The sequence below is a fragment of the Diorhabda sublineata genome, chromosome X (genome assembly GCF_026230105.1).
Source record: "Diorhabda sublineata isolate icDioSubl1.1 chromosome X, icDioSubl1.1, whole genome shotgun sequence".
Taxonomy (NCBI): Eukaryota; Metazoa; Arthropoda; class Insecta; order Coleoptera; family Chrysomelidae; genus Diorhabda; species Diorhabda sublineata.
Genome location: NC_079485.1, coordinates 19,565,896 through 19,580,245, shown reverse-complemented (window position 1 = coordinate 19,580,245; position 14,350 = coordinate 19,565,896). Strand labels below are relative to the sequence as shown.

Below are 14,350 nucleotides of genomic sequence, written 5' to 3'. Positions count from 1 at the left end.
GAAATTAACAAACTATAACAGTATGTCCGCTAAATTCTACATTTTACGAGAATATCATAAACCTACTCTATCAGCTAGACCCATTGTAGCATCAATTAACACTCCGATTGAAACTCTTACTACATTGGAATTTTGACTGAATCTTATGATTATAATAATGGTTATTATATCAAAGACTCTTATGAAATCAAAGAAACTTTTAATAATAAGGTATTACCAGAGAATTATGGCATATTAGGATTATATGTAATATCGTCATTTAGTAATGTCCACTTAAATACGAGGATGTATTGATATCTAGTTAGCCTAGACCAGTTCCATGCATAAAAAAATATTGCGTTACCATAGCAACTAACAATAACTTATTAGAAGTGTCAGTGTAAAGTTTGACGTCAAAAAAGTAAACCATAGTTACGCATTAAATTAAAAGAAAAAAGATGTCCACCGAAATTGTGACAATCGAAAAATTGGAGTATCGAGCTATTATCAAGTACCTGTATTTATAAGAGTTAAGAGGTAAGCAGATTTACGAAGATATGCTTAATACCCTTATTGATTATTGTCCTTTACGTCAATTTGGACATGAGAAAAATCGCTGCAAAATGGATCCCAAAATATTTGAATGTTTACCAAAAGCGTGCAAGGCTAGAAGCATCGCGTTCAATCTGTGCTCGATTTGAGACGATTTAGACTTTTAAACCGAATTGTTACTATGGGTACATTTCTACGATCCAGAAACAAAGCAACAATCGATGGAACTCAGGTTCTCTAAGACCTAAGAAGATTCGTGTCCAAAAATCTGCTGGTTAAGTTCCTGCTTCAGCTTTTTGGGAAAGCCATGGAATAATCAGGATTGATTTTTTGGATAAGGGTAGAACAATAACTGGAGATTACTATTCGACATTACTGACCACTCTACGGGAAAAAAATTAAATAGAAAAGACGCGAAAAGTGTTTTGTTTTTGCAGGACAACGCCTCTGCACACAAATCTCATGTTGCCATGCAAATAATTTGTGATTTTGGGTTTGAATTACTAGAACACCCCTCTTATTCACCAGATTTGGCTCCGTCTGACTATCATTTCTTTCCTCAACTGAAAAAAAAGTTCATTGACGCTGCCACTGCAAGTGGAGCATACCATGATAAGAAACCGACGCCCGGTGCCACCCGATACCGCTTTGGCGTCGAACGGTAGCGACGAAGGAATTGAATCTTTGCAGGTTTGACTGTATGCTTAATATTACGATGTTTAGAGAAGTTTGAGAGTAGTTGATTTACATTTGGTCAGGATAAAGACCTATAAAAACTTAATGTCATTCGTGATATAACTAAGGAAAATCAACAACGATTTTTACAGCAACCAGAATCAATGAGTTTAATATTTCTACCAAGCGTCAATTAATATTGATCTATGAATTCGACGAAGGTTTTTGAAAGATACAACTAAATTTAAAACGCCACAATTATCAACTAATTATCAAGTAATTTTTGTTATTTTTATACTATTATGGATATTTTCAAATTGTACTTTGTCCATAAATTTCAGTCCCTGATGATGAAATTAAAGTGGTTATAATAAAGATATGCAGAGACGGTGTATTAGAACGCAAATTGGTTTGATATACACGACCTAGTTAGATATGACTAGGCTGAGAATTGTGAAAATTGTGTTTTAAATACTCCTTTACATTCATGAAAATGAAAAAAGAGATATTCCTAAGAAATTCCCCCATAAAATGTGTAGGTTCAGGGTATGAAAAGTTTTAATTTGAAAATCGAGTATGCTATTGAGAGCATTTGCAAACAAAACGGTTTCTAGTATATTAAAACTAGACAAATATAATAGTTTACATACTTTGAGTGCGATAGTTACTGAAAACAAAGGTCAAGTTATATAGGAATTTAACCTTGATATATGAAAAAATTGTGTTAAGCACATGATGAAGAGAGAAAATAAATAATCTGTTTTATCACATGTCAATACTAATCGTATACCGTTCCAGGTCCGAAGACTTGATTTTCATATAAATACGTTGATATTTTTTTGATAATCAGTAGGAATATATAATATCATAAATTGTATTGTCAAAAATGAACCATTCAAATAAACTAATGCGTAATGAAGCAATGAAGTTGCTCTTGAAGACACTGATGAAGAGGTTAGTCATCCGATAGTCACAAACATCAAAAACACTTGTACCAATCTCATCTTCATCCCCTTTTTATTATATTATATTATATAGTATTATAATCTTATTCCTTGTTTCATATTGTTCGTAATAATACATACAGTCAACTGTTCATATTTATAAAATTTGGTAAAACCTTGCTGTTTCCTATCATTAATTGTTTTTATTCTATATCGTAGTTAGTTTTGTTCAGATTGCTGAACGTGAAAGGGTAGAGATGGGAGTGGGAGAAACAAACTTAGAAACGGAAACCAGAAATAAATCAAGAATCTAAGCATTGACAACCCGTTCGTGACATCGTGCACCCAATAGGGGAAGCCTATTTGTGATGACTTGAAAAAAGTTATGTGTTTATCATGCACATATTGCTTTCCACATAAATACTATTAAACTTTACTAGATAAAAGTAACGAATCTTATTTAGCAAGTTTTAGGCAGGTGTTTCGCATATTTACAGTGATGGGTACTCTGATCAACAACGTTTCAATTAATGTATTTCCATTATAAAGTGATGACAATTGCTACTATTTTATGTACCATATTGAAAATAATATACATATACATTATACATACAATCGAAAGACATGTTTGTTCCACCAAAAATTATGTTTTGGTTATGTCAGATTAGTTTATAAGTTTTCACGACGAAGTTCATGATAACTGTGTTTGGGTCTTTGAAAATTCAACTTATAATAGAAAATTTTGAGTTTTTCAAGTATCGAAGACAGAAACTAAAAGTTTGTGGTTTTTTAGACGAATCGCTAAAAATTGGGAAATTTATGAGTAACATTGTTTACTACGTTGAAAATTCTTGATAGTCGTGATTCATTGTAATTATTATATATTCCATAATTGGATAATTATCAAAGCTAGCACTTCTGCTTACTAGGAGGAATACTCCGCTAACGACCACCAATACTTAATATTTGAAATTAAAGATAAAGAGGGAGAGGAGAATGGGGAGAATAAGTTTCCGAAGATAACATGTGATATCATAATTCTGTGGCTAATGGACTTGCTTCCAAGCCATTTGCCTTCACTCACACACACACAACATGTGATATCAATAGATTCGCAGCTAAAATACAGAAAGGGATTGTGACGCTACATTAAAGTGCGATTATTGGCGGGGAACGAGTGGAAGCACTTCTGAGACAGCGATGATGCCGAATTCGAAACTTCGTTACAACAAGAGATCTTTGTTCTGATGGAACAACTATATCACGAAAGCACGGAAGGTCATAGGTTGCGATGAATTGCGCATCCGGCAAGGAACCGACCGAAGGCAAATACTAGATCGAAAGAATACAGAGCGACTAGACAATCCCAGAGTGCTAGGATACAAGATTGTATCTCGAAAACTGGGAGCCTTGAATACACCGGACATAATGAATGCACCCTACAGCCCTCTTCTACTGTTGTATGCATTCAATTTCTCCTTGCAAACGGGAGTTTTATATTCACAATGAAAAGTGGAGGTGCCTTATGCTCATCAACAAGGGTAAGTGCAACTCTTCACTGCCATCGTTACATCAACCTTTGTGTATAATGGATACAACCAAAAAGTTGTAGAAGCTGGTCTACCATACAGGAAGGAGTATAGGTGGTACAGAGAACTGGGAGTTGATTACTCTGGAAGTTGAGAACGTGTTTATTTCGGCAAGATAGTGTAACATTACAATTTTCATACGTCCGAGGATTTTGGACAGTTACTTGAAGAACCGAACCGTGGTGTATGGCACTATGGAGGGAGAGCACATAATAGAAGTCACAGCAGGATCGGTACGGGGCTCAATACTCGGACCGCATCTTTGGAACATTGCATACAACGATCTATTGTAAAACGGATGCCCGAAGAGGCGTGTTTAGTAGGATATGCTGTCGATATAGCGACACTTATTGCTACTATTGTTTCTATTCAAGTGGAATATGAGCAGCTTGAAATAAAAGGTACAGCCAAGTATCTTGAAATAACTATCGATAGTAATCTTAACGTCTGCGAGCAGTTTCGCTTTGCGGCTGACAAAGCCGCAACAAGTGTTGCCGTACTAAGCAGGTGGATGGCCAACTTATTGTGATTGCGGTAGTTATTCTGGTGAAACTTCTTGTTTGGTGAATAAAGCAATAAACCTTAGAAGGGTAATGATATTCGGGGTGAGATGAGCACAGGAAGAACGGAATCGCACGATATAAAGATGTCAAAATTCTTTAGAGCGAAATTTCCTGATTTCCTCAAAAAAGCGAGTGGTACTGTAATCGTAAATTAGGCTCGTTATTTGATAGGGATACTTCGTATGGGAGCATATTTTTGATTTATATGTGGAAGAAAATTCATACAGTTAGATCAAAGTGAATAAATTCGAGATAACATCAAATGAACAATAGCGAAATATGATTCAAACTTAGTTAAAATTGATTCAGAATATTTGTGTGACGAGAATCACTCAATTTTCTTACACCCAGTTAGTATTTCTGTAAGTTTCATAGAATATAATCTCATTCTCTGATTCGAGAATTGCCATGTTCGTACAGTTAAGCAAGATATTCCCTAGACGTTTAATTAACGCCAATATTTTCGCAACACTCATATGTTTGTATATCAATATGAGAATCATTATAGTAAACATATAAAATATAGGCTTTGTTGGTATGCTAATAACTATCATTTAGATTGAGTTAGAAATTTATTAATTCCTCAAGTAACCCTTTGCTATAATTTGTTGTAAAACAGTTAATCAAGACTCATACCAGACCAGACGCTTTCGTCCTTTAGCTAGTAACTAAAATATCTCTCAGAACTTTATTGATAAATTGTTTTTGTTCGCAAAAGTATGGAGTCCGCTTAGTCTTGTAACGTTTTCATTTATTTCAATATGAGACTTGAAAATTAAAATTTCATAATTAATCCAGCGCAATTATTTAATGCTGGCTCATTAAATTACGACGCAATTATCTTTCTCCAGCTTTTTACTCCAGTCAATTACAATTAATAATTAAAAATGAATATTGATAACAGTAGCTTAGCATTGGAATTAATCACAATATACAGTTCAGAAAAACTGTATTTTAGAAAGTTTTAGATCGTTAATTAAAAACACTAGTTATTTGATAAGCCAATATAAACACAAGTATTAAGTTCAGATAATTCAACTAATTCAAGTTCAGCTTCAACTAATGGAGCACATTGAACTATATAAATTCTTTCTAATTCACAATAATCTCTGCAACTAAGAGTGAGAGTTTTTAAATCACCATTTTAAAAGAAACTGCTGAATTGATCCGTAGAAACTCTCGTCTACCTTGCGGTGTAGCGATTTGGCTTAGTGTTAATCACATTTCCATTTAAAAGCAAGCTACTTCATTCTACTCAACCCATTTTCTTTCATACTATTTTTCGACGTTATCTTCCCACTTTACTTGGAGTTCATGCATTATTTGTCCTATATTTCATGTTTCATAAGTTAGTCGTAGATAACGTGATAATTTTAATATTATGACCAAACCAACGGAACTGCATTTCTTCAACTTTTGCAACATTTTTGAAGGTAAACATCTGGATGCAAGATTGTGTGATATATACAGGGACTTTTGGTGGAAAAAACATTCTATCTTTTAGCTACTGATATAATTGATATCATTATTTGGATGATTTTATCATAAATAACCCCAGTTAACAGGTTAAAACCACATATCGTTATCAAAATCCAACTACTTTTAAAAAAATTTACTATAACTTACCTTGCATCCTCCGCTCTGGTAAAAAGTACCACTCCTTTCGCATTTATTTTCTTTTTAAGTTTATGTATGATATTGTCAAATTCCTTATCATCGGCAGCACTGGGTACTTTTTCAGCGGTGGCGATACAAACATTCCGCTCCTGCGCCTCCCTATGGAACACTTCAATGCCATATTCCCCGTAGGATCCTTCTGAATAAATCGTAGATACGTAGGACCAATTGACACTTTTGACAATGTCGACTAAAGCACTCGACTGGAAGGTGTCTGGAGGAACAGTCCTGGCGAAATATTTAAATCTTGTTTTGTCGCTTAATGCCTTTGCTGTAGAGGCCGGCGAGATTTGGGGAATGTGAAATAGTCCCAGAAGATTAGCAACTTGTAACGATACAGAACTGTAAGAGCCTCCTACAACTCCGAATACTGGACCAGAGTAGTTGTTCCGAGGAACAGGTACCTGAAGGAAATGTATGTAATTTTAAAGGTCAGTAAAAAATACGAGTATCACGAATTATTATATGAACAGGTAAGTGTTAGATTTATACTATGTTTTTTCATTATGTTTCTCTTACAACATTACTTAATATGCTTTTATCAAAATTACTATAGATAACGATTCGTTTTTGTCGTAAACGTTTCAAAACTAGGTTCGACAATAGGGCGTAACCCCATTATGTCCGGTTGTTTTAGGTGCGTACGTATAACAAGAAAAGTTTGAGAGACATTTGGACTATAGAGAGCATGAAACAGGTAAATGATACCGTTTTAAGTAAAACAACGGGCTATAAAAAGGCAGCTCAAATATATGTCGTTCCGCAGACTACAATGAAAAGTCATATGTTGCCAAAATATTAAAAAGGCGAGCTGTCTCTTGAACCAACTCCGACCAACTTCAAAAGAGTTCGTGAACTATATTAAAGAAATGGAGCAGCAAGTTGCTGTTGATAAAATCTATTCTTTGCTAGGAGAAGTATACGACAAAATCTGACGTCAGAATACATAATTGTAATGAGACTCGCATATCAAGCGTGTCCAAAAAAAGAGCAGAATTATTTCTAAAAGGGAAATAAAACAGGTAGGTTCACTTTCTTCAGCGGAATATTCACTCGACAGAGAATGAAATGTGAAATATTGGATCATGCTACTCCAGGCACAATAGCAAAATGTAAAACTCAAGGTTGGATAACTTGATTTCAACGGTTCGTAAAATGTACTACTCCAATATCTAATCTAGTTTTACTTTTGGTAAATGTCCATGTAACGCACACGCAGAACATGAAAGTTACTGAAAATGCATGTTAAAATGGTGTTATTATGCTTCGTTTTCCTCCACACTGCACTCCAGCCCTTAGATGTTAGCTTTATGAGATCATTAAGCGCTTTATTATGACCAAAGTTGGTTGAGGTCGCGTCCAGGGTGAATTATAACAATTTTTCAAATAAGCGAAATATTCGCACATGCTTACGTTCAAACCGCAACAATGTTTACAGCAATCAATGATTTTAAAAAAAGTGATATGGCTATTTAAACAACCTCACTGATTTCGATTTTGTAGCTACACGAACAACAGATATACCGCTAACAAATGAGAGCCTGAAACTTTATTTGTTAAGGAACAGCAGCTGCCTTCCTCAGAAGAACAGCCATTTGAACTATTTTTGACTGCAAATATGGCAACTGTACATCAAAGAACTCCTGTCCTAGACTATTACCCCGGGTAAATGGAGATAGCCTAATCGATTTCCAGATCGAAAAGTATGTCATGTTTAACAACTTCTTTTCAAAATGATTCCCTATCGGATATTTTCTCCAAAAGTTGAACGAAACCAAACGAGGAGAAACTATCGGAGAAAAAACTATGGTTCTAACTTTAACCTCTTATAAAAATTATTACATAACGAGAACTACTTAAGCCAACGAAGAAGTGTTCCAATATAAACGATCTTAGGCTGAAGAAAAACACCGAGAAAGAAATTTTAATTATTTTATTGTTTAAGTTTATATTACATGACATGAACAATAATAATATCTGATATATACAGCGTGTGCATAAAGTAACCTAACTTAAGTTTCCAAGTTGTGTTTCTTATTCTATTCGACAATACTTAAGTCTATTATAAAAAGCTGATATGTTGCTGATTTGTTATTTGACGGACTGTAATAAGTATTTTATTTTTCATTCCATTCCAATTATCAAATTTTGTCTTTTGTATACAATGTTTTTCAGGCATTTGAAGAGCTAAGAATCGAGAGATCTGGTTGGCCACTCTATTGTACCTTCTCTGTACCCATCTTTTGTATAATTATATTACAAAACACAATTCTGCGGTAGTGATCATCAGATCTTAAGTTCATGCTTGCTCTCTGGCTTTGAAATTTTTTGAAAATTTAAATTTCAAACAACTGTAGTTATCCAGTTTTAAGAGTGATGTTTGTAATTCAATAGACTAAAAACTATTTGAAGAAATATGTTAATAAGTTATTTTGGAGTAACGGTGCATATTGTATGCTTCTTTTTTACTTATGAAGATATACATATTTCCATAGAAAATTTCATTAACCCTAAAAAAAATAATCAAATTTGTAATAAAACTTGTTAAAGAATCATTTTGCAGGTACGAAATTATGGTTATGGTTATTACGATTACCAATATTCTGGTCACGTTCATTCTATTCTATTCACAGAAATTCTAACTAAATATTTCAACAATTTTATCAACAATAGCTGGAATGTTGAATTTAAAAATTCAATTCCAAATTTTTCTGAAATAATAATGCTTTTGTAACACGCCCGGTGTCGTAAAAAGAATATTTTAACTGAGAATGGAAATATCGCTATCGAGTCGATATCAACAAGGCTTTTCATAAAGGTATATGAAGTATACATGTACGTTTATCGTCGAATAAAATTGGCAGGGAAATTCCACATGTATAGAAGTCTTTATATTTTCTGAATTGATAACATCCAATTAAAAAAATGAACTCAATAAACCACTCTTATTTCATAGAAACTACCATGTGAGAACTTTGAACGTGATTAACATTATGCACTGAAAAGCTGTTTATTATATTATTGAATAGTTTGTTTGATTGTTGATTGTTGATTATCAGTGGATAACTACATACAGTAATGTCATAGTCATATTAACAGTTCAGTTCTACAAACTACAGCCAGCAGCCCGGTGATGGGATATGAAGTACATGATTTAATACACTGATAGAGAAGGGTTAATTGAATTTAAATTGGTTTCCGTCCCCCTATTCACCAGATTTGATTGCTTCAAACTGTCGTGTATTCACGCTATAAATAGATTGGATATTCTTTATCTGAAGCAAAGAAAGTATAAATTACTCCATTTCACATTTTGCATGATTCACTTCAACTGAATTAATTTTCTTCTGTTTTTTCCAGGAGAGCTGTGAAACCAGTAAATTCAGTTATATTTGATTCATTACTTCTTTTGTGCAATCAAATTTACAATTCGAAAAAATTTCAAATGATTTTCTCTTATTCACAATCCTTGTAAATTACCAGTCTCTGACCACAGATCAACAAAATAGGGTTTACACTCAAAAAAGAATTTTACTACAATGTGCAACTTAAAACACCAAATAGGTTTTCTCAATAAAACAGAAAGATATTGTGAAATATCTATCTATCTATCTATCTATCTATATATATATATATATATATATATATATATATATATATATATATATATATATATATTTCATATATGATGAAAAGATATTTCGATATTTTTTTCAGAAACCACCAATATTCCCAGCTTTTGTAGGGATTTTTTGTATATTTCAATTAGACAATCAAATAGATCGGCAACGTAGCTTCGATAAGAGAATGTATAACTCGATTTTTCACCAACAATAAATTCGAAATTTCGAAGATAGTTGTGAAAATAAGATGCCAAACGTATTATAATAGTGAAATCTCAGTGAAGTTATAAAATCTCGGTCCAAACAACGACAAAACATGAAAAAAAATCCCGTAAAAGGTATTAACGTGAATCAAGGTTAATTAAGGACATTGTTAAGTTCCTCCGATCTTTTGATTTGGGCCAGTTCTCCATCATATCACGGGTTTTTGCATAATTGTAAGGGCGTCCTTGGAACGACGGATGCAGGAAGAATATGAACGGCGAGAATAGACACGAAAAAAACTACAGAAAAAATTTTGAAGATAAAAAGAGACAAAGTCCAGAACCTTTTACAAGAAGTAAAAGTATCAAATTAAAACTCTAGAAGAACAAAAAACAGAAGAAGAAGAAAAAGCAAAAATGGACGATATGAATGGTATCCTACAGAACCTGATTATGGAAATCAAAGAAATGAATAAAAACATAACTAAAATATGGAGAAATTAAAAAACATTGAAACATTAAAATAAAAAAAAACTATTACGCAGCTAACGAAATGGTTTGCTATAAAAACAGGCGATATAAACGCAAAATTAGGCAGAAAATCTGAACCAAATTTCAATTCATTCCAAAACGTTTCTTCCAACAACACAAATTTTCATAGAAACAACTTTCAATCTAATAATTCTAGAAATAACTGTTCTTTATCTTTCAATCATTCTCCACCCCATAGAAACCCCAAAAACTCTCATAATAACACCTAGCACACCCCGATGAGTGACGTACAAACTATCAATTCAAAAAATGAGCCCATGAGTATCTCCACTATAAAAACTCATCATTTCAATGTGAATACCACTAATGAGAAAAGGAAGATATTCCGAAAATTATGAAGAGGTAGATGGTCAGGATTTCCAGATAAGTCCGACTCCGGAATCACCTCCTCCGAAAATCTGAATAATATTAGGACATTTCCCCAGTTACCATATTTCATTTTATCAAAAACAGATTTTAAAAGTATTAATTGATTCTGGAGGCTCCAATAATATAAATTTTACAAAAGTATCGACGTACTTCAAAGCGTCACATAAATACGAAAAATCTTTTCTATTAAGATCCATGAAAATAAGTTTTTCTGTAACATTAAAACACCTTTATTTGCCGAGCTAGCTATTGATAAATCTATCGATGCTCGAATAGTAGATTGTAGCAAATATTTCAATATTTTACTTGGAAATTTTGATTTGGAACGTTTGAATGCTTCAATTAATTATGAAAATAAAATTTAAACGTTTAGAAAATTTCATATTAGAATTCTTTCCTCTATTTCATACAATAAAATTCCAGTCGACATATTTCATGGTGACATACTATTCCCGGAAATAAAAATTAATAACATAGAAATTCCTCAATCTATTCACACGATAACAAACGTACATGTAGACAATATCATTTTACCATGTCCATTGAAACTTAATCATATCCATGTTGAACTTTTTGGTAATTATGAAATTTCATACGGTCCAGCGAACTTCGATTTAAATTCCGAGAAAAAGAAAAAAAAATTAAATTGTTGTGAAAAATATATGGACATATTTTATGATGAAAGATCAGACTTATCATTCACATCAGTTATTAAACATAAAATAAGACGAACATCCTAAAGCAATACAGGAAGAAATTACGAGACGAGTCAATAAATTATCAGACAATAAAATAATTAGAACTTCCATATTCCCTTAGTCTGCCCCAGTTTGGATAGTGACAAAAAAGACAGACGTATCCGGAGAAAAATAGTTACACATGGTAATTGATTACCGCAAACTTGATGAGAACATAGTAGATAGAAAATACCTACTTTCAAAAATTGATGAAATCCTAGATAATTTAGGTGAAGTTTCCTACTTCACCACTCTCGATCTTGCTCAGGGGTTTCATCAAATTGAACTTCACTTTAATTCTATACAAAAAACTGCTTTCTCTGTTCCTCATCGCCATTTCGATTTCTTAAGAATGCCATTTGGACTTAAAAATGAACCTTCCACTTTTGAAAAATCGATGGATAACATATTCAAATAATTGATGGATAACATCCTCAAATTCTATCTCTACAAATCGTGTTTCGTTTATATGGACGACGTAATTGTTTTTCCCAAATCATTGCATGAGTACCTCGTACATATCTTTCAAATTTTTTCCAAAAAACCAACCTAAAAGTTCAATTGAATAAATCTGAATTTCTCATTAAAGAAGTTGGATTTTTAGGCCAAATTGTAATCCCCGGAGGTTGTAACCCCCGGAGCGGAATCCTGCCAAACTAGAAGCCATCCAAAAATCCCCACAAAACCGTTAAAAAATAAAATCGTTTTTAGGACTCATTGACTACTATCGACGATTTAATTCTAATTTCGCAAAACTTACCACTTCATTCTCCAGATGTACTTGCAGCGGTCATCGAAACTAATAATCCTCAATACAAAGAATGTTTTGAAAAGTGTGAACAGTTATTGAGCGATGCTCCTATTCTTCAATAGTCGAATTTTCAAAAACTTTCGTTCTCATCACCGATTTTTGGACGAATTTGACAGAACCCAATCCGACAATACACAACATTCTTATATCAAATATCCAATAACTGGAATTTAAATTCGGGAAGAACCAATTAATTTGTCCACCAATCAACTTATTATAATACCACAGTCCTCAGAATACGAAATAACTTATAGGAAAATATTTAACAAGTACAGTTACAGATAATTGGAAATCAGAAATTATAGATGTTTTCAAACAAATTTTGAAACTAAATCCAGAAGTTGCGAAAAAACTACCACATGATTTAAGACTTTTCATTTGTAGTTATTCCAGAGAAAACATAGATTCAACTATCACAGCTATATTTTCTGATAAACTTCTATTAGATACCGAAGACAAAGAAAAACATATACGGATATACGGATAACTACAAAGGGATGATAGAAACCTATAAACATCTAAAACCTAAGCTATATTGGCCTCTATGCAAAATAAAATTTCAGACTCTATCAATAAATGTGAAATTTGTTTGAAATACAAATAAGAAGAACACCCTTACAAGGTACCATAACTCGGACATTTGTTAGATCAAACACCTTTCGACATATTACACTTAGATTTGTTTCATTGCAATAAAAATACCTACCTTACAATTGTAGATTTCTTTTCTAAATACGCTCATTGTTATAAAGTTCCAGACAAAACGTCTATTTCAATCTTCAGTAAATTGAGACATCATTTCTCTCACGATAATTACCTACGTAAAATTGTTTGCGATAACAGAGAGGAATTAATTCTGCAGTTATAAAAGAATTTTAAAAATTACATAAAATTAAAATTCACTTCACAACTGTTAATAACTCCTCGACAAACTCTCCCGTCGAACGCTTCCATTCCACACTGATCGCAAATTTGAGAACTCTACAAGAAAAAACCCGTAAGACAATATTTTCAAACATACTATTTTAATCTATAACCAATATATTCATAGTGCTACAAATTTCTCACTTTCTTCAATTCTTTATGGACCTTATGCCAAAGAATTACATTTCGATCTGAATCTCCCTTTATATGAAATCTATAACCAAAAACATAACGACGAATTACAACTCCTTCTTGCAGATTTATATCTGAGAAAAAATAGAAGAGACAAGAAATACTAGATAAACAGAACCAAAATGCGGAGTCCGGCTCTGGCAACTATAACGTTAACAGTGGAAGTGTCAGTTCCTATAAAACCAACTCTTTTTCGATAGTTATCAAAGTTCTCAAAATTTATAAAACTATAAATAGAAACTTTTGGAAGTATTCTAAACTCGGAGACATATAACAGTTTTACACCGGTTTGGAAGAAGAATTCGCAAAAAAACAGTTCTTATCAACTTGATATGAAGTGGCCTGTGCTAAAAGAGGTGCGTACTCTCGAATCAAAGCGGAAATATTTCTAAAATTAATAATATCAAACATACTCATCTACACTTAATCAACCACAATTTTATACAAAACATCAAGCCATCGTTTTTCCAGCTGTTGATAACCTGAAAATTCAAGATGCCAATACTTCCCAAGAACTCACCGAGATTACGTCAGAAACCCATATAAGACCTCACTCCCAGAATGTATCCCCCATAAACAAAAAAGAAATTCCGCAAAACAGCACCAAACACAGCTACGAGCAAATAACTACATCTCTTCCTCAAATAGAAGGAGACGAACCTAACCCTAAGAAACCTTCTTTCCCTAAACCAAATAGGCCGGCAAAAAACCTAAAAATAAACCAGACTGTTCTACACAAATGTTTGAACAAACCCACCTTTCATATTGAACCACAATCAGATATATGACCTTCCTGAAAATTTCTACTGTTCTTTTGATCCAATAAGTATTATAAAGAACTACACAAATAATTTTACTGCATTAATAGACAAGATAACAAAAATTTACCTTTTCTTTGAGCACAGATCTATGAAAAGAAGCTACGCTCAATAAGAAACACTTGCAATTAAACATATAAAC

The 14,350-nt window shown here is 32.9% G+C and overlaps 1 protein-coding gene across 3 annotated transcripts in view; it reads right to left on the bottom strand.

The window, feature by feature from the left end:
• LOC130450717 (metabotropic glutamate receptor) overlaps positions 1–14,350 on the bottom strand; it is a 566,010-nt gene that overhangs the window by 270,134 nt on the left and 281,526 nt on the right. For all 3 annotated transcript variants that reach the window (XM_056789300.1, XM_056789302.1, XM_056789301.1), the window contains one exon: positions 5,929–6,383. In XM_056789300.1, the coding sequence (XP_056645278.1) occupies positions 5,929–6,383 (455 nt within the window). The remainder of the gene's footprint in view (positions 1–5,928; positions 6,384–14,350) is intronic.